General features: G+C 33.3%; 2 protein-coding genes across 4 annotated transcripts; both read right to left on the bottom strand.

The window, feature by feature from the left end:
* Nucleotides 1-889: 889 nt before the first annotated feature.
* On the bottom strand, nucleotides 890-18,563 carry LOC120331063 (kelch-like protein 38). Of its 3 annotated transcripts, XM_078113603.1 has the most exons (14): nucleotides 18,426-18,563; nucleotides 17,937-18,057; nucleotides 16,880-17,033; nucleotides 16,356-16,573; nucleotides 15,799-15,945; nucleotides 14,492-14,579; nucleotides 14,151-14,177; nucleotides 13,991-14,067; nucleotides 13,574-13,754; nucleotides 12,951-13,085; nucleotides 12,246-12,404; nucleotides 11,675-11,819; nucleotides 9,662-11,262; nucleotides 9,074-9,194 (listed from the first exon to the last, which is right to left on the bottom strand). In XM_078113603.1, the coding sequence occupies exons 1-13, from the start codon at nucleotides 18,494-18,496 to the stop codon at nucleotides 11,136-11,138; spliced, it is 1,650 nt and encodes a 549-aa protein (XP_077969729.1). In that variant the 5' UTR covers nucleotides 18,497-18,563; the 3' UTR covers nucleotides 9,074-9,194; nucleotides 9,662-11,135. The 3 variants fall into 3 exon arrangements, with proteins under 3 accessions (XP_077969728.1, XP_077969729.1, XP_077969730.1); XM_078113602.1 differs by lacking the exons at nucleotides 11,675-11,819; nucleotides 12,246-12,404; nucleotides 12,951-13,085; ... (7 more) ...; nucleotides 17,937-18,057; nucleotides 18,426-18,563 and adding exons at nucleotides 890-1,025; nucleotides 2,270-2,414; nucleotides 3,626-3,784; ... (6 more) ...; nucleotides 6,660-6,877; nucleotides 7,886-8,039 and having other exon boundaries at nucleotides 9,662-11,138; XM_078113604.1 differs by lacking the exon at nucleotides 14,151-14,177.
* Nucleotides 18,564-18,608: 45 nt separating this feature from the next.
* On the bottom strand, nucleotides 18,609-25,336 carry LOC144424575 (kelch-like protein 23). The gene is made up of 8 exons (XM_078114000.1): nucleotides 24,595-25,336; nucleotides 24,398-24,421; nucleotides 24,243-24,319; nucleotides 23,770-23,950; nucleotides 23,178-23,312; nucleotides 22,763-22,924; nucleotides 22,250-22,394; nucleotides 18,609-20,160 (listed from the first exon to the last, which is right to left on the bottom strand). Exons 3-8 carry the CDS (start codon nucleotides 24,246-24,248, stop codon nucleotides 20,037-20,039), a joined length of 753 nt encoding a protein of 250 aa, XP_077970126.1. The 5' UTR covers nucleotides 24,249-24,319; nucleotides 24,398-24,421; nucleotides 24,595-25,336; the 3' UTR covers nucleotides 18,609-20,036.
* Nucleotides 25,337-25,377: the final 41 nt, after the last annotated feature.

Raw genomic sequence — 25,377 nt, forward strand, 5'->3', positions numbered from 1 at the left:
AAACCAAAGCTTTTTTATAACGCGTTCGTCCGTTTTATCGACTTTGAATTGGATATTTATTTGGTTGAATTCAAAATAGGGTGCAAAAATTTGAATTGAAGGTTTACATGGAAAGAAAAACACCAAAAGAAATAGAAATGTTCAGAAATCTTCAAATTACACTTTTTAAGCAAAGTTAGTGTATTTTCTGTGATCCGGAAGGGGGCAAGAGCCATAAAAAGTTGGGAACCAGTGATCTATCTGTGAAGTTTGGCAGAACGCCAAACTGCTCTCATATGTACACACCTTGGCTATATGTCTTACGCCACACAGCATGGATATACTTTTCAAGAAACAACATGATTTACTTATTGGCTTACCATATTAATAGCCCATAGCATTTTGAAAAAGTTCCAAAAGAAAAACAGCACAAAATTTTTCTTGAAAAAATGTTGTGCCTAACTTAATTCAAATTGTATAAATCAAAAGCCTTTAAGTGTACAGGAATTTGCCACATAACCAATAATGAATATTGATTGATCAATGAAGGTGCGTGAATATTGATGTAGTACATATATAGCATTAAATGAAATTGCTCGGTCCAAATTTTTTTTTGGCACTAGTTTCCAAACAAGAACACAAATGAAAAATTTAAACAGGAAATATAATGAATTTATTACAAAAACCTATTTTCTAATCTAATACTTGTTTCTTCTGCCTGTTTTGTTTTTATTATTCATCCCAAATACTAATTTCATTATAAATTATTTTTTAAATTTAGTTTTGTGATATCATATCATGAAGGGTCATCATAATTCCACAATCTTAAAACTATTTTTGTACATCTCATCCAAATTTACGTTTTATCAAATTATGGAATTTCAGTGTTAGTTAGTATGCATGACCCAAGTATTCATTCATAGTCTGTATTTAAGCATAGGGCAATAGATGCTTCATCTATAATTTGTTTTCCCGAAGTCGTCCCAATTACTTTCCAGGAGTTTTGAAGAGGGTCGTATTCTTCGATATCATAGCTTGATTTTGATCTGTATTCAAAATTGAAAACATTTTATTCAATTACTCAGAAATCTGTTTGCAAACATTATCTAAACGAGGAAAAAAAATTAATGTTCTTCTGACAATCGAATTAAAATGACTGTGCATGTTTGCTTATTTGCATCACAATGATGAAATGTATAGATATTTATCTTAGTGACAGGATGCATGTACAAGACTATACAAACCCAGATATATTATAAAATGCTGATTTATTCCCACGTTCAACCACAAGGCAACAATTAGGCATTTAAAACGGGTTTTGTTGTCTGTGATTTGCTTTCAAATAATTGATTTTGTTTAGTCTGTCTAGCCACCATTTTATCCAATAAAGTTTACTATTTAGTTAGAATTTGACATCATTGCATGTACAACATTGCAATCTATACTGAATTCAAAATCGCAAAATACACAAACAAGAATAGGCAAACTAATTTTAAAAAATCTCAGTTTGTCATTTCAGTCAGGATTTATCTTTATTATGTACATTTAAAAATATTGCAATACTCATGGCGATGATAACGTAAAAAGTACTGTAAGGGGACGACGGTACAAAATAGTTCGAGAACCACTGCTCCATAACACCAAAAGGGAGTCATTTTTTAACTATATGGAAACTATATTTTTAATTATATGGAAACCTATGACCTCATGTTAACTTACCTACCACTCCACGCGGAGTATAGAATTAGTTAAGACAGGGGTATGCAACAGACGGCCCGCATGCTACAACCCTGCCAGCCAAGCCATTCATTGTAACCCTTGTCAACACTCAGTTTTCCCCATCAAGCTTAAATCCCAATCAGACAGTTTATTTTTAAAAAGATGCTCACATGGATAAAATAAGTAAAGTTTTTTTGCTTTTGATGCTGCGGTAAATCTTTCGCCATTTTAACCAGTGCATTTAATACCATAAGCGATATCCGCAATATCTTATCTTAGCCTTTTGTGCTAATTTTTTTGTGTGGCCCACTAGACTTTTTTGTTTGGCTAGATGTATGAAGTTGGATATATGGATTGACAGAAAATATTGCACAACCCTTGTTTAAAATCCGTACTGATTTAATGGTCGAGGAAGTCGTAACCGGTAAGGGGTTGCTTGAATTACCCTACGATGGCAAGGAGTCCAGCATCTTACTCACACAGAATTATGCTTTATGAGATTCCAACCTGCAATACCACAAAGTGCCCAACTGTTGATTTGTGCCACCCAAGTATATTATAATAAACTTACCCTCCACAAACATAAATTCTGCTTGAGAAATGACAACTGCTGAATCTATATCTAGCTCGATTCATACTTGTGGCATTAACCCAAGTTTCCGTCAATAAATCAAAATAATCCATGGTGTCTAGATATTCTGGAGAAGGTGTTCCTCCTGTTAAAGTATATATCCCCTCGCTAACAATAAACAATAAAATCAAATGCACTTTGGGGCAACTCTTAAGTTTGCACCAAGCATTACAACAAAAAATTAAATATTATGCTGTGCTTTATTGTGTTTAAAATTTTAATGAAATATTTTCCATGAAAAAATCATGACTTGGAAATCATGTAACAAGGCGATTAAATGATTTGGCTTATGGGCCACACTTTTTAATTGGCACATCAATGTAGAGTTCGAATTCATTTACATTTTAAATTCGCTATAAAATTGAGAACAGTTATATCAAATTAATCAACGTACTAATCATGAATTTTTTCTATTCCAGCCTCCAAGTTGTAAGAGGTATTAAAAATAATGCGCGTAGGTAATAACTGCCTTTTATTTTTACAATGTAAGTTTCTTTTAAATTATCTGTTTGAGGCTTTCGCGGACCACACAAACAATCGTCACGAACAGCAGTTTGTCAACTCATGGCTTATAGCAGGGCTACTCAACTATTTTCACCAATGGTCCGTACACAAAACCTAAAATTTACCGGGGTCCGGTCATTCCAAATAAAAGCAGAATCCAAAATATTTTCGAAACTCATTTTAACTATGCAAAAAAACTTCAAATGCATCGTTTGACAAAGTACAAGGGCAAATCTCAAGATCACACAGTGGTAACGGTATGACAAAGCTTTAGTTGTTAAGCTGAGTATCGACTTTGCTGAAAAGATGTGAAATATTTGGCCGCATAGGCCCGTAAGTCACAAAAACAAACTAATGTTTACCACAGTGCCTGGAATCTGTGAAAATTCAGAAAAACTTCAGTTATTACGGCACCATTGACATCTTGCTGAAATGCAAGGGAAGTTAACAAGTGAGCTGATGCCCGAAGAAACAAATATTGCTATGGTGTCCCTATGATACCATGATGTTTCTTCGATAGTTTATCGAAAAATGCATTACATCATAAGTGTGAAATGAAAATGATGCTATTAAAATCAAGCAGCAGTTGCGGTTTAAATTTAATACTTGAAAGATCCGGATTCGAACCAAAGTTCGCCAGTTGAATAGCCCTGGCTTAGAGTATATTTAACATTATTTGAGACTTCTCTCCCTTGGTATGTTGTTATTAAAATTTTAAACTAGTGGGTTAATTTCTAGACATTTTAAAACTCAATGAGTGACAGTTGAAAAACAGGTCGACAATTTGCATACCCATTAGAAACATTTTCCCACCAACTTCAGATGCGCAAGCACCCGCTCTTTTTGATGGCAGATTAGGCAAAGTTTGCCAATTTGGAACACATGGATCCAATTTCAAACTGTGAGATAAAACTACACTTCCATTGTAACCTCCGAAGCAATAAATAGAATCTGTAAAAATATAACTCATTTTATCATGGCATTATTACATCACTATGGCATAGTTAGCATAAGTAATTTTTCTTTCAGTAGATGCCAATCTTCTAAATATCAATATCGTACAAAATGTTTAAATTACCTCTGGTAGCAGCAACTGCACATTCGCTTGCAGCCACAGGTTTATTGGTAAACTGTGACCACAATCCTTCTGAAGGGGTCAGTTTTTCAACTGCAATACTAGTTCTGGATGAGTCATCGAAGGCGTATAAAGAACCTGAAAAAACGGCAGAACTTGAAGTCAATTCCAACAACTTATAATAAACATACGGTAAATAAATTTCTTCAGCCTTTTAATCTTCAGGCAGTAAATCTATGAAAGTAGTTTTACCTGGTTGGGAGCATTGGGATAATACGAGAACATGAGGTAAGTAGAAAAAAAGAGGATATTTTCTAAATCGGACTTTGAAATTGTGATAACACATGTCAGTGCCATATACACCGGTGCAGTGAAAATACAAACAACTAAACGAGGCCACATACCGGCACAATCCCAGGCATTCCAGGTATTACATTGTTACCAAAGTCACAATTACAGTATCAAGTACATTAGTACACTTCAGGCCAGACATAAATAAACAGTTAAATATTCAAAACTTGAATATCACACGTGTTCACCTCGAAATGCCACTGCTTGCAATCTTCCACTGTGATTACGGCTAGCAATTTTTCTCCAGACATTTGAGGGCTCGGAATAGTTGCTCAAAACAAAGCATGAGTCATCGTGTCCCAAAATGTACAAGTCGTTTTCTAAAACCACAGCAGCAAATTGCATAGATGCAATCTTATCAGTGATTGTCTGAAAGAAAAACAACATTTTAATAAATATTGTACAAACCAGACTCATGCTACTAATTTTTGTATGCAAAGCATGAACATAAGCCCTCACTTGAATGTGTGATATTACTGTATAAATATTTTTGGTTATATATAAAATTCATTTTCTATTCAGTATTCACCAAAAAGCTTTTAAGAATATTATAAAATTCTGTGGGAAACAATAGACCAATATGTCAGACAGTGTAAAGATAAACTACCCTACAACAATGACGATTTGTATGTGACTATATTTCTGCACGTTCAGACATGTATTACATTAAATCGGGGGTGTGCAACCTTTAATACCGGAGGGCCAGATACAAATAACAAGATGAAACGGCGGGCCGCAACTTTATTTAACATAGGCTTTCTAGTAGTTGCAAGCACAAAAACTTTCGTTATTGATCTTATAGATAGGCATAGATAATAAATTGGACTAAGGTATAGATAGACTTTGCAATGCAAAGGGATAGGAATTACTCTCATGTACCAGATTAAACTGAATTAAAAACTAGTTCCGCAGTCTGAATATCATTCAACATTGGCACTCCTCCGCGGACCGCAACCTTTTTCTTGGGGCATTTTGCACACCTTTGATTTAAATCAAACACGTTTCAAAAATCTTAGAATGTGAAAAGTCAAACCTGCATTTTTGTCCACTTTTTTTGCACCGGATCGAACGCTTGAATTGATTTGGAAGTTTTGTCAAATACTGCGATTACTGAACCAAAGAAATATTTAAAATAGAAGGAAATCACCTAAATTATCCATGGTTGACAAATTTCCAGAAAAACTTACCATTATTTTCGTTTTGTCCTGTTAATGAATAAGAAAAATGTGATAAAACTAAAAAATCCTAAATGTCCAGATGACCCAGAAAGTAAGGATTCCACAAGATTTAAAGTTGTTATTGAGGATAGCTATGCTAGCAGCTATAGTGGTTAAATATGAAATGTGAAGAAAATCTAATACCTATCTCACAGTGGTTGAATTTTACTCAGAAGGAAATAATCATAATGAAATGATTACCTGACCACGCATGATCTTTGGCATCAATCTTATCCTTGTGATATGATCTGAGCATCATAGGTCTCCAACATTTAACAGAATTGAAAACCAGTGGCTAAAATGAAATAAAAATATTATTATTCTTAAGAAGATGATAAAGGTTATTAATACAATTAAATTTAATGCCTGCGAGAGTCATGACATTAATTGAGTTTTGCTAAATAGAATATTCAGGAAATGAGAATTTCAAAAGTTTAAAATATAAAATTAGAAAAAACAGCCAACCCCCAACAGTGTTAAAATATTAATGAAAATCGACAAGTGATTACAATCTGAATAATCGTAAAAATTACCTCGTTTTCCACCAAATATTTCACATACTCGAATCTCAGTTTAGAAAAATCAAAGGTCCTGAAATTTTCCTCAAAAGATTTGACACGGTTGTCTGGTTCATGTTGCGTCCATATTAACAATGCTTTGCATTTGTCAGCAACAGAAGCCTATTAGAATAAACTGCAACTTGTAAATTACCAAACTAGAAAAGATATTCTAATCTGAATAGGCTTGACCACCAATGGTTAAAAAGTTATAAGATAGGATTAAGTATAGGATAATATTCACATTTTATTCTGGTGCAGGGGAAAGCCAATACGACGGCTTAATCATATGGCGAACCACGGCCTCTTGTCCGGTTAGCAGTCCATCTCAGGTATGGGATTACGATAGTTAGCCAGTTATTTGTTTTCATTCGATGATGGAGTTCGTAACCGACCAGCGGTTATGTGAACCCCCCTACGGTGGGGATGAGTCCAGCAAATCGTTTGCACATAATTAATCCCGCATGGGGTTCGAACCTGCGAATCTACACAGGTAAGCAGATATGCGGTGGTGAGTATTCCTATGTACTATTAAAAACCTTCGTCACAGAAACAGGATTCACTTGTACTAGATTTTACTCATCAACCATAAGTGAGATACCAATTCGATTGATTGAAGTAGTTACCTTAGTCATCTTCGACTCCATAAGAAAAGAAATGTAGTCATGTTCCAGCAATTTAAAATCACTAGAACTTGCAATCAAGCAAAAGTTATCCAAACCATATGTCTTGCAACATTCTATCAATTTTTTGCACTCGAACATATGAGCAATTCTTTTAGTAGATACAAATGAATCTGGGTTCAGATCATTCTCAAGAAATAAAGCAATGCCATCACACAATCCTGTTAAATATGAAATCCATTAGAGGAAAGGACACAAGTATGGTATATTTAATTATTAAAATTGACATATTCATAATTGGAGTATTGGACACCTAATTTTTAACCTGACTTGAATTATTGATTTTGTTTTTCAGTATTACCAAACTCAGTGGCTTTAAGTCTCGGGTTGACCCGTCACATCGCCCAGGTTGTAATATATTGAGACAATGCCGCAACAGAAAGATTCTGGTCTATCCAAACTAAAGCATTGCCTTACATATCCATGGATGCTATTACAGAGCCTTGTTTAAATCAGAAAAATAGATATGAAAACTATCCATAGGATTCAACAGGCGAAGTAGTTATGTGTGGTAGTAGCTATATGAATATTACATAAAAAATAAAAAAAATTCTGTTTGCGATTTTTATTTTGAGGAATACTGTTGGGATTTTTCCACTTTGAACACTGTTAAAGTAGCTACTGATACACGAGAAGCCATTATTTTTTGTGGAAGACAAAATCTTCCTAGTTCGGTATTGTGTGGAAAATTATTGCATTCACAAGGTGAAATGGTTAGCCTGGGGGTTGTACTTGTAATGTTGGAAATATATATCCGAGAGAGGATCCAGAACAAATATTACTTTTTCATTTTATTTATAGGCTACCCCAAAAGCGAAGAGTCAAGTCTCGAAATCATTGATAGTTCAGTCGAGGGTAAATGGGTAAATTCTGAGATATTTCATATTCAATACCGTCATAGTTCAGTCGAGATAATCAATGAAGTAATAGTTTGAATCATTAATAATAATATTTCGATGTGGTTTAATTATGAGGTGCGAGTTTTGCCAAAAATTGTGAAATATCTTCGAGACTGGTTGATTTTTGAAAAATATTGCACACTTTCAGTTTTTGAACTCAGCTAATAAAGAACCCTTGACACCGCCAATGGCTTTTTACACTTGATAGCAGGCCACAATTTATGTAATCCTAATTTTAACAAATAGTTTTATATTGGTAATTTTTCTTACTTTGCAATTGCATCATATGGGCAACGAGCATCAACTCCTCCCGATTCTCATCAGCTACAGATCCATTCCCAGTGTAAATGAAATCAATGCATTTTTTAACACAAACTGGATTTGATTTCTTTATGTCGACGACGCCTGCCTCACTTTCTTTTGTCTGAGAAGTTAAACAAAATAACTTTTTTAAGTTTTTAAGATTTTCAACCAGTTATAAAGCAGAAATGGAAAATTAGATTTAGAAATGGGTTTAAACAACATCCTGGTTCTGCTATGGTGTAGAGCAGTAGCTCTTGGAGCAACTTGGCAGTAAATACGATTTTTGCAGTTTTATCAATTTCTTATTTACACTATATGGAAGAAGTGGAAAAGAGTTCCACACTAAAAAACATGGTAAGATACCACTCACTGCATATTGTAAGAAATGTCCAGTTCTAACAGAAATTTTCTGTTAATGAGGTTGTTAATGGATCAAATGACATTTTTTTATTTCAAAACGCCACTACTTATACAAGCATGTACAAATAAATTTGATATTCCGAAAGCGATGTATAATCCAGAAACATGGTTTAAATCAATTGACTGTAGTTAACAAAGTTGAATGGGCACTCCAGAAGTATGTGGAATTAATTTCGTTCGCTTACTTTACAAAGTTGTGTAAAGGGACGGAAACCTATGGGCAGTTGGTATATCCACTTGGCTAACATGGACAGTCCCGAATTCGTTATAGAACTTAAATAAGGAAAATCGGAATAAAATTATGGTCCAACCCAAACCTGGTACACATATTACGAGAGTACCAATTGAATGAACCAATAGGGATCTCATTGTCAATGCAGCAAATAAAAATTATTATAAAATGAAGAATTTTCTGTACATCTTCACTTCAAGATCTTAACACAAGATTCTTCACATCTTTGGCCCTGAACAAAGCCTATACAGCATTGATATTTCACAATATGTAAGAAGCAACTTATATTTGGCATCGCTCAATTTATTACACCCTGGGTGAAGTGGAGGACATGGGATTTGAAACTAAGATTTGTAATCTGCGATGCGAACAAAATCAAGTCTCACGCATCACCCACTAGGCCATCATACAGGCCTAAATACCTAATTTCAAATGTATTCAAATACTGAATCGTTTTTGTCATTCCTGTGTGGGTAAAATTAGGCTAAAGTACATATACTTACATCATGAGACAGCATTGCCTTGAAATAATCTGATCCAGCTGAAACCACATTTTTATGAACTGGAAATTCTTCAGATCCAGCTTTTATGAGAAAATCACAGAACATTTTGTTCTCCCTCATTCTGGAAAAAAAGTTTGGACAATTAACAAAATCAATTAGAAATCTCAGATCTTACCGAGTTCACATACACGATTACCATGTGTGGGTTCGCAGGTTCGAATCCCTAGTTCATGTAACTACTGGTCGGTTAGAGCCTCCTCCACCATCAAGCCCATGCTTTCAAAAAAAAAATGCTAACTAATCCCATAATAAAATGGACTGGTAACCAGACGAGAGGACATAGTTTGCCGTACGAATAAGCCGTCTTATAACTTTCCTCTCCCCCGGGAAAAATATGTGAATCCTATCCTATCATACCCAATTCCACTCAGACACACATGAAAAAAACTTGAATAGACAAAACATCTCCAAAAAACATTTGTTAATTAATTTCATCCAACTACCCTGGTGACAAGTCTAGCTTAGCTATGTTAGTGTCAAGTGTCTTGACCTTAAATGGCTTTATCGAAAACAATATAAAGTATAAACCTGTTTAAATTCTTCAATAACTCAGCATCATGGGCACTCTTATCCATTGGGATTGTTCGTTCCACTTCCATGTTTGAATAATGTTGAAATAGTAACACCTGAAGGCTAGGTAACTGAAATTTTTTAAAAACTATTTGAAAAAAAAACATATACATTACAATAGCATTGGCATAACTGCAGAACAGAAATCGTGGGGTATTTACAAGAAATGCTCTTCATAAGAAACTAAATAAAAACAAAGCTATCATCGATAAATCAGTAAAAAATGCACAGAACAAGGGTTTGAAATTTTTGAAAATCCCCCACAACCAGTAGTATACTGAGAAGCTCAAATTGGTAATGAATATCGGTGGTCATTCTGAATTAGTAATAAGAGCGTGAATAACATTAAAAACGAAATTTGTTCATGGCAGAGAGCTATGTTTCACCGAAAAATGATTCCTGCAGACAATTAATTATACTGTTATCAGAATTCTTTTCCGTACACAGCCGAAATCTAAGTATACCAAGTCAATACTGAAGGTCAATCCGGAATCTAAGTTTTTTAACCTAAATGAGATATGGCATCGCAAGCAATATATTTTGTAAAGCTTGAATCTGCGAAATTCAAATGAGCTTCAAACTTTATAATGTAAAAATAATTCAAGAATACATAATCAGACAATCACATCAACCATCACCATAAATGGAAAAGATACTAGATTTAAACTTGAAGATCAATAGAGAGACAATAGAAGATGTTGGGTATAAATATTTGAAATTATGCATGAGGTAAAATTCTACTTGGGCAATTATGTGTGAGAACATTGCTGGACATATCGTCGAGTAAAATTTCCTACACCAAGCCTTTAATCTAATACCTCAATCAGATTGTATGTTATTTTTCAAGTCATGAGCACCCCTCAGCACATGTAAAACTTTTCATTACTGGAATTTGAATATATCATAGTATTAATACACGAAAAAAAACATATGAAAAATGTAAAACCTTTTAAAACCACAATTTGGTCATATAAAGTCGGCTACAAAAATAGTACACTAAAAATGTTTACATGAAAACAAGCAGAAAATCAAATTATTTGAATTCTCATTCTATGTGCAAACAAAGTATAAGAACAGATTTGAAAATTCAGGAGATTGCAAAGATACGGTTAAAGAATATTTTAAGACAATTATATCTTTTTGCACATTTGAATGTCACATGGAAATCACGTTGTGGAAGGATTGTTATGAACGGATAATTAAACCAGCTGACACTTAGCTATCTCATCCAACTATGTCCTGACATTGGAACAAATTTAACTGACCAACTAATCTCATAAGCAATCTCAGGCTTAATTGCTAACAAAGTGAAGCAACATGATTCGTCATACTACTATTATTTTCGGAATGTTAATGATGAATAATACATATATATGTGTCGAGAGACGAAGTTTTCTTTCAAAAAATATTGTATAAATAAACTCTTTGCGTATCAAGTTGGTAAACACAGCGCAAAAGAAGCTTCAGAGAATATTCCTTTTCCTGTAAGATTCTCAATAGTTTTCCATTTGTTTTGAATGTCATCATATTCTTCGATAGTACTAGAACCAGGACCACTCCTGTGAGTAAAGTATGCAATATATAACAGGTGAGAAAATAGAAAATCTGTTTGCTATTTTAAGATAATGACTCAATAAGGTTATGTGACATATTGCTAACATAAAAAAAGTTTCACTTTCCTTTTATCATTTGAAACTCCAAATTGAATTCAAATAAAAATTTATTTCAAATTGAGGGAAGAATAACCATCAAGGTTTTTAAAAAGAAAAATGATTTGAACAAGCTGAAATTATTTAATATATGTGTGATAGCATTTGGCAATTTTTAATATTTCCTATTATTTTGACTGACTTATTCTAATATAATGAAATGTAGAATAATGTTTCTCAACGATTTACCAAGACCGTCAATTGCAATAAATAAATCAGAAACTCGAATTCCTAATGTAAAAAACAATATATTACTATTTACCCTCCCACCGCATATATTTTGTTCCCCAAAATGCAAGACCCAAACTGGGATCTTTCAAGGTTCATATTGGCAACTGATGTCCAGGTTTCAGTTGTAATATCGAAGCATATTGCAGTGGAAAGGCAGTCACCCCAAGGGCTTCCTCCTGTTAAAATAAAGAAAGACCAATTCAATGCCTTCTTTTGTATGTTTACACACATGCAAAATATGATGAATACTTATTTGAGCACATTCAATAAATATATTGTTGGCAGTTGGCACATTGCACTTCATGACGAAATACAAATAATTAACAAGAAATTAATTCAATGCAACCAAAATTCCCACACAACCAAAAGCAAACGTTGCGACATCCCCTGCTATCCAAGTCCACGTAGCTGGAATAAAAACCTAGCAATCTATTGTTATACCAGTAAATAACTTAGACTGTGGCCCGTCATATGACTACGCCATTAGCATTACTCTGACTAACGATTGATTGAAACTCCATTAAACCTCAATGAATACCAACTTGCTTCTATACAATAAACCAAACCTCACTCTTGTAAACTAAATATAATAAACCACATACCTAGCACATAAATGCTCTTATTCAATGAAACTGCAGCAGCGAAGCAACGACCTGATGGCATAGGCTTGGCAGTCGACCATTTTGCCACTGATGGATCCAGTTTTTGGTTTGTAGTTACTGATCGGTTACCATCTATTCCTCCAATGCAAAATATAAAACCTAGAAAACAATGGCATTCAGAAAGAACTCTTTCACTTCTCAATGTTTACTGACCGCATTGACTCTAAATAGGACAAAAAATATCCTATTTTATTGTGAAAAAAATAAAACTTGCATTTTTGTACTTTCAAAATATAATATCTTTCTTTTTAAAAAACACTTATTTGTGATCATGTATATTTTGAAACAATTTCATGTCTTTTTGACACAGTAAAATGTGCCATTAACATAGACGAGTCATTTACTTCAAGCAGTGCCAAATCGTAATGTACCTTCTACATATGGTAGACATATTATGACAATGATTTGAATGACAATTATAGATATAATAAGTTATAATCTGATTCTTCATGCGACAGTGTGGAGTCCAGTATTGTATAAGTATATATTTTAACAAGGATTCTAGCTTGTATAATCAGCGGTTAAGTGTAAGCAGCAGTTTGATGTCTTACTGCTTAGCATGCTGCCGAGTGAAAAAGAACAATTTATTCATTCACCAACCCGAAAACATACATGAATGCGAACAAATAGATGATAATTATTTACCATTGGCAGATACCACTGCGCATTCGTACCCTGACACTGGCTTGTTTGTAAATGATGACCATGATCTAGTTAGAAGATCATATTTTTCAACAGCTGTGCTTGTACGAGAAGAATCATCGAAAACATAGATTGCACCTGCGATTGTTAGAGGCAAGCATGTATTATATTCTTCACATTAAATTAATGCACATTCATATCACGATAGTCTGCTAATCTATGCAATATTTTTTTGAATGTCTTTTTGATTTGAATTATTTTGAGTCTTGTAGTGACTACAATCTACTGACATAGCTGCCTATATATTTATAACTGTTATTGTCTTAATGTGAAATATTGTTAAAGTGTGGAATGTTTTAAAATATGATTGTTCAATAGTTTAAATTATGTCAGTATCCTGATTTATTAACTTTGCCAGTATATATAAAGTTGTGATACCAAAGTTAAAACGAGAATATCGGTCGGAGACCGAAGACTTATCGATCGAAACTGCGGTTTTGATTCATAACTCTATAGTGACACCGCGTGTCCCATCACTAATTAATTAATAATACCTATCGACATACTTACCGATCTGAAGATCGATAAGTAATGAGAAATTGAGCGTCTTGAATATTTGAACTCACCACCGTGAACTACAGCTCTCAGCCTTCCCATAACTAATCGATCTGCCAGTTTTTGCCAAGTTGAGTTCGTTTCAGTATAGTTTTGGAGGCAAAAGTTGGTTTTATCGTAGCCCAGAATATAGACATCATTGTCAAGCAGAACAGCAAGAAATTTTTTTTTTGAAATTTCATTAGGTAATGTCTAAAATACAATTGAGATATACAAATTGCGAATATTAAAACTAGTTCAGAATTGAGTAAAACTTAAAATTTCACAAAATTGAATTTTTCAATTAGTAGAAGATAAAGTTTAGGACAAGTTCTTATATTAGTAAATTCACCGATATTTAGTAAATTGAAAAGTTATTATTAGCAGTAACAGTATAATTTCTCCGTAAAAAATACAATCAAATGAGGTATTCGCATTTCAATACATACTTTTATTGTCTTCCACGTTTTTGTTTCCGGATAAAATCCTTGGAGTGAATTTGAAGTCTTGTAAAAGATAGCTATAGCTGAAATATAAAAACTCAGAAAAATATAAAATTTCTACAGAAAAAATAAAGAAAAATTAAAAATATATCAAATTCTATTATACCATTGTTTTTTGTCTTCATTTTATCATCTATAAAATAGAAAATAAAAAATAAATATTATTACCCTTCACTCATACAATTTTATTATTGCAAACATGCAAATCAAAGGAATTGCTGGACTCTTCGTTTTATCAAAGTGATTCATGCAAACTATTATTTAAAACATTGAAACACTGGTTAATTAATAACAATACCTGGCATGACATGTGAACAACATAAGTTATTCATAAGATTAAGCTATCTTTGGGGATTTTTGGGTTGAATATGAAAACTTATTCTACCTAAAAATTACTATTTACTCATATATCTCATAACATTAACCAAAGAAACACAAACTAATTACCCATAAATTCATGATCCTTTGAGCTAACTTGACTCATAACCATCATAAAAAGAGATTTCCAACAAGGCATAGAGTTGTGAATAAGAGGCTAGAAATAAAAAAAAATTTATTACTTTGACTTTCAGAGAAACACATTTTTCCAGTGTATATTTAGCGAATATATTATAGTACGATAAATAATTCATTCTCCTAAATTCGACTGCAATGAAATTGCACTATTCTTTTTAGGAATGCTACCAATTGCCAGACCATGATAAAAGCCAAATAGCTAACATTTCTGATCTTTAAACATTGACCAAATAGGAATCAGTAAATGATCAATGGCTACCCTAAAAAGACAAAATATGTCAGCAATCCATCTCACGCATAATCCCCTGTGAGTCAACAAGAGAAAAGAGACAATGCGCTTGGCACGGAGTAGCAATCTATGACTATTTCAAAGATTTACTTACTACCAGATTGATATATCCCAAGGCCATGATGGAGTTAAGTGCACTAATTAAAATCCTCTAGATCTGAGAAATGGCTAATGCAAGACATCACTTTTTTGTCTTAAACACCAGAGTGGATAAAGCTGACACTGCACTTTAAAGAGTGTATGTCAATACTGACTCGGAAAAAAGAATAGTAAAAGTAACTTCTACAAAGTGCAAGTTCTTAGAATGAGAAATGAAAACAAAAATAATTTTACATAGGCATTTTTAATATCGCATTAGTACAGGGGTGTGCAAACTGCGGGCCGCGGGCCAAATGCGGCCCACAAGAATAAATTGTGCAACCTGTGGAGAAGTGCCAATTTTGAATGATATGCGGCCCGCGTAACAAGTTTTAAATTTAGATTAATATGGTACATGTGAGCAATTCCAATCCTTTTGCGTCGCAAAGCCTACTATACCCGAGTAGGCTGAGTCCACTCTATTATCTATTATACTTATGACGTTACTTCTGTCTTATGAGATACAGAAGATAAATGAGTTTTTTTGCACATCTATATGCTTAGAACAGAACAGATTTGACAGTCAGTTGCAAATTTCTCACTGAATTTGTTTAAAGTCGTCGTGACAATAAATCTGAATAGCAATTTTATTCAGATATTTATGCGTCTCAACTCATCATTTCTGCAAAGACTCCTAAAACACCATACGATCAGTAACATAAAAGAAACTAGTTGTAACTATTAGAAAACCTATGTTGAATAAAGGTGCGGCCCACTCTTTCACCCAGTTGTTTGTATCTGGCCCTCCTGTATTAAAGGTTGCGCACCCTTGCATTAGTATATACCAGAATTGATATAAAACAACTCTCACCTCATTTTCCACAAGATACTTTATATATTCAAATTGCAATTTTGAAAAATCCAAGGTTTTGAAATTTTCTTCAAATTGTTCAGCACGGCCACTTGGTTCATAATTAGTCCATATTATCAACGCTTTGCATTTATCAGCAACAGAAGCCTTAAAAGAGAAAATTAGATAACTGGTTACGGTAAGGAGCATTGTTTGAAGTAAAGATGGTTCACGAAACCACTGGTCGGTTACGGCTTCCTCCACTATCAAGTCAATGCTTCCGAAAACAAATAAGTAACTACCCATACCTGACATAGTATGGTAACCGGCGAGACGCAGTGGTTCGCCATATGGTTAAGTCGTCTTATCGGCTTGACTCTCCCCCGGGATAAATATGTGATACCTATCCTAGGATTTGAACAGTTATAATCAAATAAAATTACAGTGAGCTAATCAATCATTAGGAAGAAACTTGTTGTGTGTTTACAAGTTAAAATGCTACAGGAGATGATTGCGAGTAGACTTTTCGTTGTTGCGGGTAGTCTAGCGGGTACTCCAGCTGCAAGATATAGCCTTACCTTCACATCGCTTGAATGTAGCAAAAAAGATACATATTTCTTTTCCAGAAACTTGAAATCGTCAGAGGTGGCTATTTGACAAAAGTGTTCAAAAGCAAATTTATTGCAATAATCATCCAAATTCTTACAACCGAACGTGGTTGCTATTCTTTTCGTTGACACAAATGATTCAGCACACAAGTCGTCCTCCAGAAACACTGCTATTCCATCACAGAGTCCTACAAAATAAGCATTTTTCAGAATTTTGGAACGCAATGGGTAAAAAATCTATATTTAATTAGATTTTTATCAAACTCAATAAATTAAATACACAAGCAAGGCACAACTAAATAAACCTGAATCTTGCAACAAAACTGATAAAGCAAAACGTTTATTTTGAACATATGACAACACTGAGATAGATATTTTTTCCAATCAACAAAAAAGATGAGATTAATGTTCACCAATTTGAAATATTCAAAAACTAAACCACCTCGATGCGAAAAAATGATTGCAACTAAGAAAAAAAAAATCTTGCTCTTTACTTTGCAATTGCATCATATTTGCAACGAACATTAACTCTTCCCGATTCTCATCAGCTACAGATCCTGTTCCAGTGTAAATGAATTCAATGCATTTTTTAACACAAACTGGATTTGATTCCTTTATGTCAACGACGCCTGCCTGGCTTTCTTTTGTCTGAAAAGAAGTAAAAATAAAACAAATGAAATTAATACAAAACATGGAACATCAGTCTTGATAGGTAACTTTAATTTATGCTTTAAGTATAAAATGGGGAAATCTCCCAACCAGATAAAAAGGAAAATTGGAAATTTAGATAATTTTTAAAAATGGGGTAAATGTAGGTTTGAACAATAGTAGAAGCGCTTGAAATCAGAATGGCCAAACTTAATATCAAATTGTATTAGATTGGTTTTACCAATTTTGCATTCACACTAGATTGGAGAAGTAAAAAAAGTTTTGCACTGTAGAACAAGGCAAGATACCACTCACTGCATATTGTAATACATATTTAGTCCTAATAGAACTGACTATAATGTCTGTTAAAGACATATTTGATATATCCAATTTTATAGAAATTCAGACAAATCATTATGATATTTTTATAACAATAGTGCTGTATGATGCCAAAAGTTTACAGCAAGGCTGAAATTCTTAATTATTCTCTGCAGTTAGACAAAGTTAAATAAACCAGCATGGGACTCATTTCCATATGCTCGGTATAACAATAAAAATATTGTTGTAAATAAAAATATTCAAAACTATTTTCAAATTTTAAATTTGTCGAACAAGGTCTATCTATATGAGCAGCCACTGATATCTCACAATATATAAGGAGTTACTCTTGTTTAAAAAGAAACAAAATCTTTTTGGTTTGGAATCGTCTACACCATGGATAAGGTGAGGGACTCAAAGTCGAGATATGTAATCTGCAATGCAAACACAGCTAATTCCAATTTTTTTAACTGCTAGGCCATCGCACAGGCCTAAATACCTTGTTTCAAATGTATTCAAATATTCAAATCATTTTTATCATTTTTCCATGTGTAGGTAGCACTATGATTAGGTACATATACTTACATCATGAGACAGCATTGCCTTAAAATAACCTGATCCGGCTGAAACTACATTTTTATGAACTGGAATTTCTTCAGATCCAACTTTTATGAGAAAATCACAGAAAATTTTGTTCTCCCTCATTCTGAAAAAAAAATTTTGAAACAAATTGGAAGTAGAAATATCAGATTTTACTCAGGGCGAACCTAATTGAAAATTCCCAAAAAACACAAAATACTTGAGTAGACTCATCATCCGCAAAAAAAATTTGGTCCTTTAAAAAAGATTTTTCAGGGTTGAGAACTTTGCAGCCATGAGTCGGGGTCAAAAATTTCCATCAGTCCTAATTGTTTTTTAGATGGCTCAAGATTTTTCGAATTTGGTCTTGAAAATGATATTTCCTTCAACTAATCTGGTGGCAAACCTAGCTTAGCTAAGTTAGTGTCAATTTTTCATAGTTGACCCAAGCCAGACCTTAAATGGCTTGATCGAAAACAATATAAAATCATAAACCTGTTCAAATTCTCCAATATCCCAGCATCATGAGCATTCTTATCCACTGGGATTGTTCGTTCCACTTCCATGTTTGAATAATGTTGAAATAGTAATAAAGGCTAAGTAACTGCAAAATTCTAAAAAAAACAATCTGAAATAGGAGAATATACACATTACACAAGCATTGGTATAATAGAGGGATTAAAGATACAGTCAGCATTTTTAGAAAATATTTTTCTCAAGATACCAAATGAAACAAAAGTTATCTGCGATAAATTAATAAAAAAGATAATCAATGAAATCAATAAAAATGATATGAGGAAGAGCTGTAGTATTATAGTTATCTATCTATAACATTTTTTGAATCAAAGATGATGCAAGAACCAATAGCACGATGTAAAAGATTTATGTATAAACATAAAAGTCTATGAACACATAAAGTAGACAAGTAGATATAAAGTAAAATATCCCAAATGGCAGTGATTTTCAACCTATTTGATCTGCTAACTCTTTTGATATTATAAATGGCTTGCGAATAACGCAATGAAAGGTATAGATTTACGAGTAATAACCTCAATTCCTTTTTTGACAAGAAAATACAAAGAACACTAATAGCTCGAGACTCGAGTTAGAAATAACTACAATTAAAAATTTTCCTGCAAAAAAATGGTGAAATACCAATGAGAATAACTAAGAAAGTAGTTAAAAATAGCAATGACCTTTCAATACATGCTTCGCTGAGAACAAATTTTCTATTCAGACAGGATTTAAAGAAATAACAAACACACAATAAGTTCGTTCTTGTACGATAGTTCTCAGTTTCTGAATTTTAAAATTTTCTTTTCAAGTAACTATTCATCATGACAATAGCGGTTGGCATAACGTGTATGTGGTATGAATACCACCGGCAAATTGCCACTACCAACAAATCCTAATGGCTAAATAAAAGGATTCTACATTTATCTGCGGATTCTTATCATGGATTTTGATTCCATTTTGTTCAATTTGTAACCATGAATACGTCAATCAGAAATAGTTGAGAAAGAACAAATTGACCCGGAGCACCTGAATGTCGTTTACGAAACATAGGTCGAAAATCACTGCTATATGGAACATGGTCTTTTAATAGAATTAAACTGGAATTACCAAGACCAATCATATCTCTCCACCTTTAATTAAAAGAATATCATTAACAATAGAATAATTTAAAATAATATTTCCATTATTAATTGAAAAGCAACGATAAATTGACATAATGGCTTTCCCAAAAAACAAGTTCATAGAAACTTAAGTGAGCTGAAATTGTATATTACGTTTTCACAATTGTTCAAGCATAAACCAACTTGAATAAGTGTGTTACAATCTTTTGGATCAGTGTACAAACTGTCTCACTTGCACAGAAATACAGGATCCAATATAATGAAATTTGAGTCTCAGGTAGCCTAGGTATACCAATGCGAAGTAAAAAGAAAACAAGCGACCATGTCAAATTTCCTGTAACAGTATAAGTATTAGAGATTCCTTGTTAAAAAAAATGAATATAATATATACATCTAACACTACAAATACAGAATCTGATTTCAATTGAAAAGATTGGTCCAGATGAGTTTCACAGAAAACTAATCATTGTTAAGTCTGTAAACATAAAGCAACTGAAGCTTCTGGATAAACACTTTTTCCTGATAGGCTTCCAACAACTTTCCATATATTTGTAACATGATCATACTCCTCGATAGTATCGTTACTGTACTTCCTATTAACAAAATATATGTTGAAATGCTATTTACATGATATTTCAAATAATTTTGTGGGACGTGAAAAAATTCGTAGTAGTGGGTAATTTAGCAATGGAAAGGCCTAGCTTAGCAGTTTTTACCTATTTATTCAGCATTTGGAAATATTTAGGTTGTAAGGCGTGTGACAAATTTAGCACATCATGCATTGAGGTTATAAAATTTCCAGGTTGCTCAGACTGTGATTTCTTGGTTTAATGGCGTGATGGTTTTCATATTTCAGTAATTAGGTATTTTCAGTTAAGAATACTGTTTATAAAAGTATGTATTTGAATATTAGTATTTGATTACTCAGTTATTCCGAAATTCAGACATCAAAAAATCTGGGTTGTCCTGTAGCCATTGGTAACTGGTTTCAGAATTTTTATTGGTAAAATTAAACCCCATTCCGCCTTTAAGCCATTGGACTAGTTGCTGAATTGAACCTGCAAAATAAACCTAGCCCAATAGTTGCTCGTTGTTTTTTTTAAAACATAAATAAGCCTTTTTGGTTGTAGAGTCTGTAATGGGCCATTGGCAGGATGGTTTGTATGCAAAGTAAAATAGACTCGAATACTGAAATAATTGCATAGGCGTAAAGAGACACTGTTTTTTGATTTAGAATCAAGTTCTTATTAATTGTTGTCAATTCATAGCTTATTTGCAAAGTAGTACATCTTGTAATCCACTTCCAATAAGAGATTTACACACTAAAATTTTTACATGCCTGTGCATGGCAGCTAAATTGGGACTTCGCTGTGGACGTATAGATAGTGATCACGCATCAACACCAAAACGAGCTGTGAGTTGAATTCTTCCACGAGTGAATGCTCGTTTCATTGGCGTCTTGTGTCAGTCAATACAATGCGTTGCATAAAAAGCGGAAGTCAAATGAAATCCAACATGAACTGTGCAAAATGTGATGTATTTGCCTGAGACAATCTCAAAACATTTTTTGGGAATTTCATCACATTTTGCACAGTCACATTTTGCACATTCACTCCATGATTATTCTTTTTATTTCTATTGTTCAATTGCTCTGATTTGTCAATTAATTTTGAATATGGTTTAGACATCTTACGCTAGACAAAATATACAAAGGTGGTTACTAAAACCCATGATTGTTTATTTTCATACCTAATATTAGTTTTGACTGATATTGCTGCCTAATAAATGGTTTGTTTTACATTACAAGATATTGTGCAATTTTTCCGTGAATGCATGAAAGGTCAAATATGGCACATGAGAAATTTACTCCTCCCCATGGGAGTAGATAACAAAAAATTAAATAAATAAGACGGTTTTCGTGAATTTCACACCCCATGCTACCACTAGTATTTTTTTCATCAAAATCCGTGACATCATGCATTAAAGGGTACACCACAAACTCTAAAAAATCTCAATAAATGTTATAAAAATGCTAGTTTCATGTATACTGAATAATTTACTCCTTGCAAAACATACTCAAGTAATACTTTAGAATATGGATATTAAAAACTTCCTTGATTGGTTTGTGGATAACAAAAATTTTTTTGAAATCTAACCGTCCAATGTTATTTGCCCAAAATGATGAAAAAATTTCCAAATACGGTTATACTAATGAATTGGTATTATTTATTTCTGCAATAAAAAATCTCTAATTTAATTGGTGTTATTTGGACATTTTCTTAAATTCATTCAAATACTCGGAAGTGATAACCCTAACCCCCCAAAGTTTGCGTTTGATAATTGATTATTGACCATTATTGACCAGAAAAGAAAAAGATGTTAAAAAAAAACTGAAGAAATAGAATGTTGTTTTGGCAACATTATAAGAGATTTTCGTTTTTAATATCCCACGTCAACCCTAGTTTAAAATTATCCGGCTTCCTTATTTTGTTACAAATGTCTTTTTCGCTTTTCAATAGTTATCAGCACCCAAAGATGCATCATTGCATGTTGAAAATACAGTTTCCGTAAATTTGGAGCTTGATTATTTTTCATGCATTAGTGCAAACAAGAACTTTTTGGCACATTCGCATTTCAAATAAGTGAATAAAATGGGGTACTGAATTCAAAAATAAATCTTACCCGCCAATAACATATACTTTGTCTCTCAAAATGCATGATCCTGAGCTGTATCTTGCATGGTTCATATTTGCAACTGATGTCCAGGTTTCAGACTTGATGTCAAAACAAATTACAGTAGCAAGTGCAATATTCCATGGGCTCCCTCCTGTTCACAAATTAAATTCCACAGGTAATGTGATTTTTCAGGAAATTTCATTTTCATTTTCACATTTTATTTTCAGGAGACTTTCAAATAACCTTAAAAAGAACTTAACTCTAAAGTCTAAACCAACATGTCAACGACCGACAAAATAATCGGCATTCACAATAATAGATTTTATTTCAATTTATTCGCATTGATGAATATAAACTTATTATCAGAGCAAATATCTCCACATAACCACATTTTAATTGGATAACATTGGAATAAAGTTGATTTGCTGAAGTTGCAAAATCCACTATTTGTGATAATGCATAAAATGATCCTTTTCTTCTTCTAGTTTACACACCAGGATGCCAGTGAAAGTTACAAACCCAAAACATAAATCTTTTGATCCAACTCCACAGCTGATGCGAAACATCTCCCAGAAGGCATGCTCTGCAAAGTGTGCCACTTCGGAATAGCAGGATCAAGCTTCAAAGTATTGGAAATAGATGTTCCATAGCCAACATAGCCACCAATGCAGAAAATAAAGTCTGAATATTGAAAAATAAAAACGCATTGTTCAATTATTAGTTTAAAAAAGCACATTATTGGCTCGGCTAAAACACGCTATAAGCAAGTGTGAGAACTTGCTCATAACGTTTGATACCTACGATCCATGCTCAAATTATTTTGTGTGGAGGGTTATAACGGGAGAGAAACCAATCGATAGACAACTGAAGATAATGCAATGCAATAAAAAACATAACTTTATCATAAAAAAATTTTCAAGATCCAAGTGCTAACCTTCTGTGGCAAGAACTGCACATTCCCAAGCCGATATTGGTTTATCTATGAAATGAACCCAGGAGTCGTTTGAAGGTTGATACTTTTCAACAGCTTTGCTTGAAGGAGAAGAGTCATTGAAGGCATATATCGTATCTGGATAGGAAAATTCTATTTTTAAAATATTAGGGCAATGGGTGTTCAGATCAAGCTCCATGTGCTGGGTATGAATAACAAATATTCTTCAATGTGAGCTAACACGTGCCTTGCGTAATATACATATTAGGCCCGCTGTTAGGTATGTATTGTGTTAATACCAATAATACATTATTACCAATATTTGATAACAAACACTATTAACAAAAAATTGAATGCCTAAAAATGTATGGAAAAAATGGTTATCTTTACCAAAAAAATACATACAATACTTGTTTAAAAAAATACTACATTAATATTCCGCATCAACCTTAAAGAGGGCATCTTTGCCCTGAATTAAAAAGTATCAGATGGAGTCCACATGGAATCTTCACACGCAACATTAATATACACAGCATATTCTTCTTATTTTCATAATTAGAAGGATTTATTACAAATACATCTTTCCCAAACTTACCATTCAATGCTACTGCTCGCAGTCTGCCATCATTAGCACGATCTGCTAATCTTTCCCAAGTTGCTGATGTATCGGCATAGTTTAGTAAACGATAATTTCTTTTATCATACCCGAGAACATAGATATCATTTCCAAGAACAACAGCAAGAAATTCTGTTTTTATAATTTCAGCAGTGATTTCCTGGAATAAACAACAAAAAATGACTGGTCAAGATTGAATATAATTTGGTTGAGAGAATTCACCCAAATGTTGAATTTATTCAAATAACTCAAGCTGTTTTATATGATCATGTTAGGAAGCTGATACATACAACTAGTACAAACGGCACACCTCTTCAAATGAAAAAAATGATGATTAGGCATTATTTATGTTCAAAGAGTACTTTATCATAATATTAACTCAAAACATATTACAATATATTTCAGCATTCATTGGGTACCTTAGTTGTTATTGAACATGAAATATGACAGACCTGCATTTTTGTCCAGGTGTTCTGCTCGGGACTGAAGCATTGAATAGACTTCGAAGTTTGATCAAACACAGCAATAACTAAAATGTTAAAGAATTTGTTTGTATTCATAGTTGTACTTTTCCAACCCTAATAAACATTACAAAATGTTAACTCACCGTTGTTTTCGTTGCTGCTAGGACCTGTTGAAATAGATAATAGTATGAATAAATACAAATGTTTAACAAATTTTATACATCTGTTTGGTTTATTTTATTTCAGCTCATCTTTCATGAAAAGATGTTTCATTACAGCAGATAGGAGGATAAAGACAGGCGTCAGCCCATTTCAGAAAGGGAAAAGTTATTGAATTTACCAGGCTTGACAGTATGATCTTTGGCCTGTACATTTCCGACCTTCTCAGTAACTGTAGCAAATAGCAACTTCACACAGGACAGAGAGTTGGAAACCAGAGGCTTGAAAAAAATATATTTAATAAAAATATTTGTACCTTGAACATATCGTACATTTCATTCTATAATAGGTCAAAAAGAAGTGGACATGATGAAGCAGTAGTCAAAACATGGTGGTTTGCCTAACTATGTTGTGTGTTCAGAAATTCACTACATCGCGTGGAGTTCCACAAGTGGGATGGGCTATCATGAGCCAAAACATTCGAGTCAATTAAACCCACACTAGCAGAGCTGGGCATTTCGAATCGAATATTCGAATCAAATAGTAAATCATTCGAATCATCATTATTGGGAATTTCGAATCGCTGCCATCTTTTTCTGTCATCGAAAGCTCCCTGATTTTTTTGTGAATCCATCTCTCATAGGGACAGGACCTTTTTTAATTGTTTTTATTTTAATTCTCTCCCATCTCTTGCCTGAAATAAGCCCAGACTTCCTCTGTCCAATTTGAGCCTAAAAATGAAAGCGCGCCTCTCTGATAATCTTTTGTACGTATTGTGCTGGCGCTATGCGGTTATGCATGTTTAATGGGGCATTTTAACTGAATAGAATGAAGCTATCCTCAACTCTCGATTCTGAAATCTGCTTGATTCTGGAATCATTAGTTATTCAAAAATGCCCAGCCTTACACACTAGTCTGCTAGAATTTTGGGATATTAATACAGAGTCTTGTTCCCAAAGATGAT

This window comes from Styela clava, chromosome 6 (assembly GCF_964204865.1).
Source record: "Styela clava chromosome 6, kaStyClav1.hap1.2, whole genome shotgun sequence".
NCBI lineage: Eukaryota > Metazoa > Chordata > Ascidiacea > Stolidobranchia > Styelidae > Styela > Styela clava.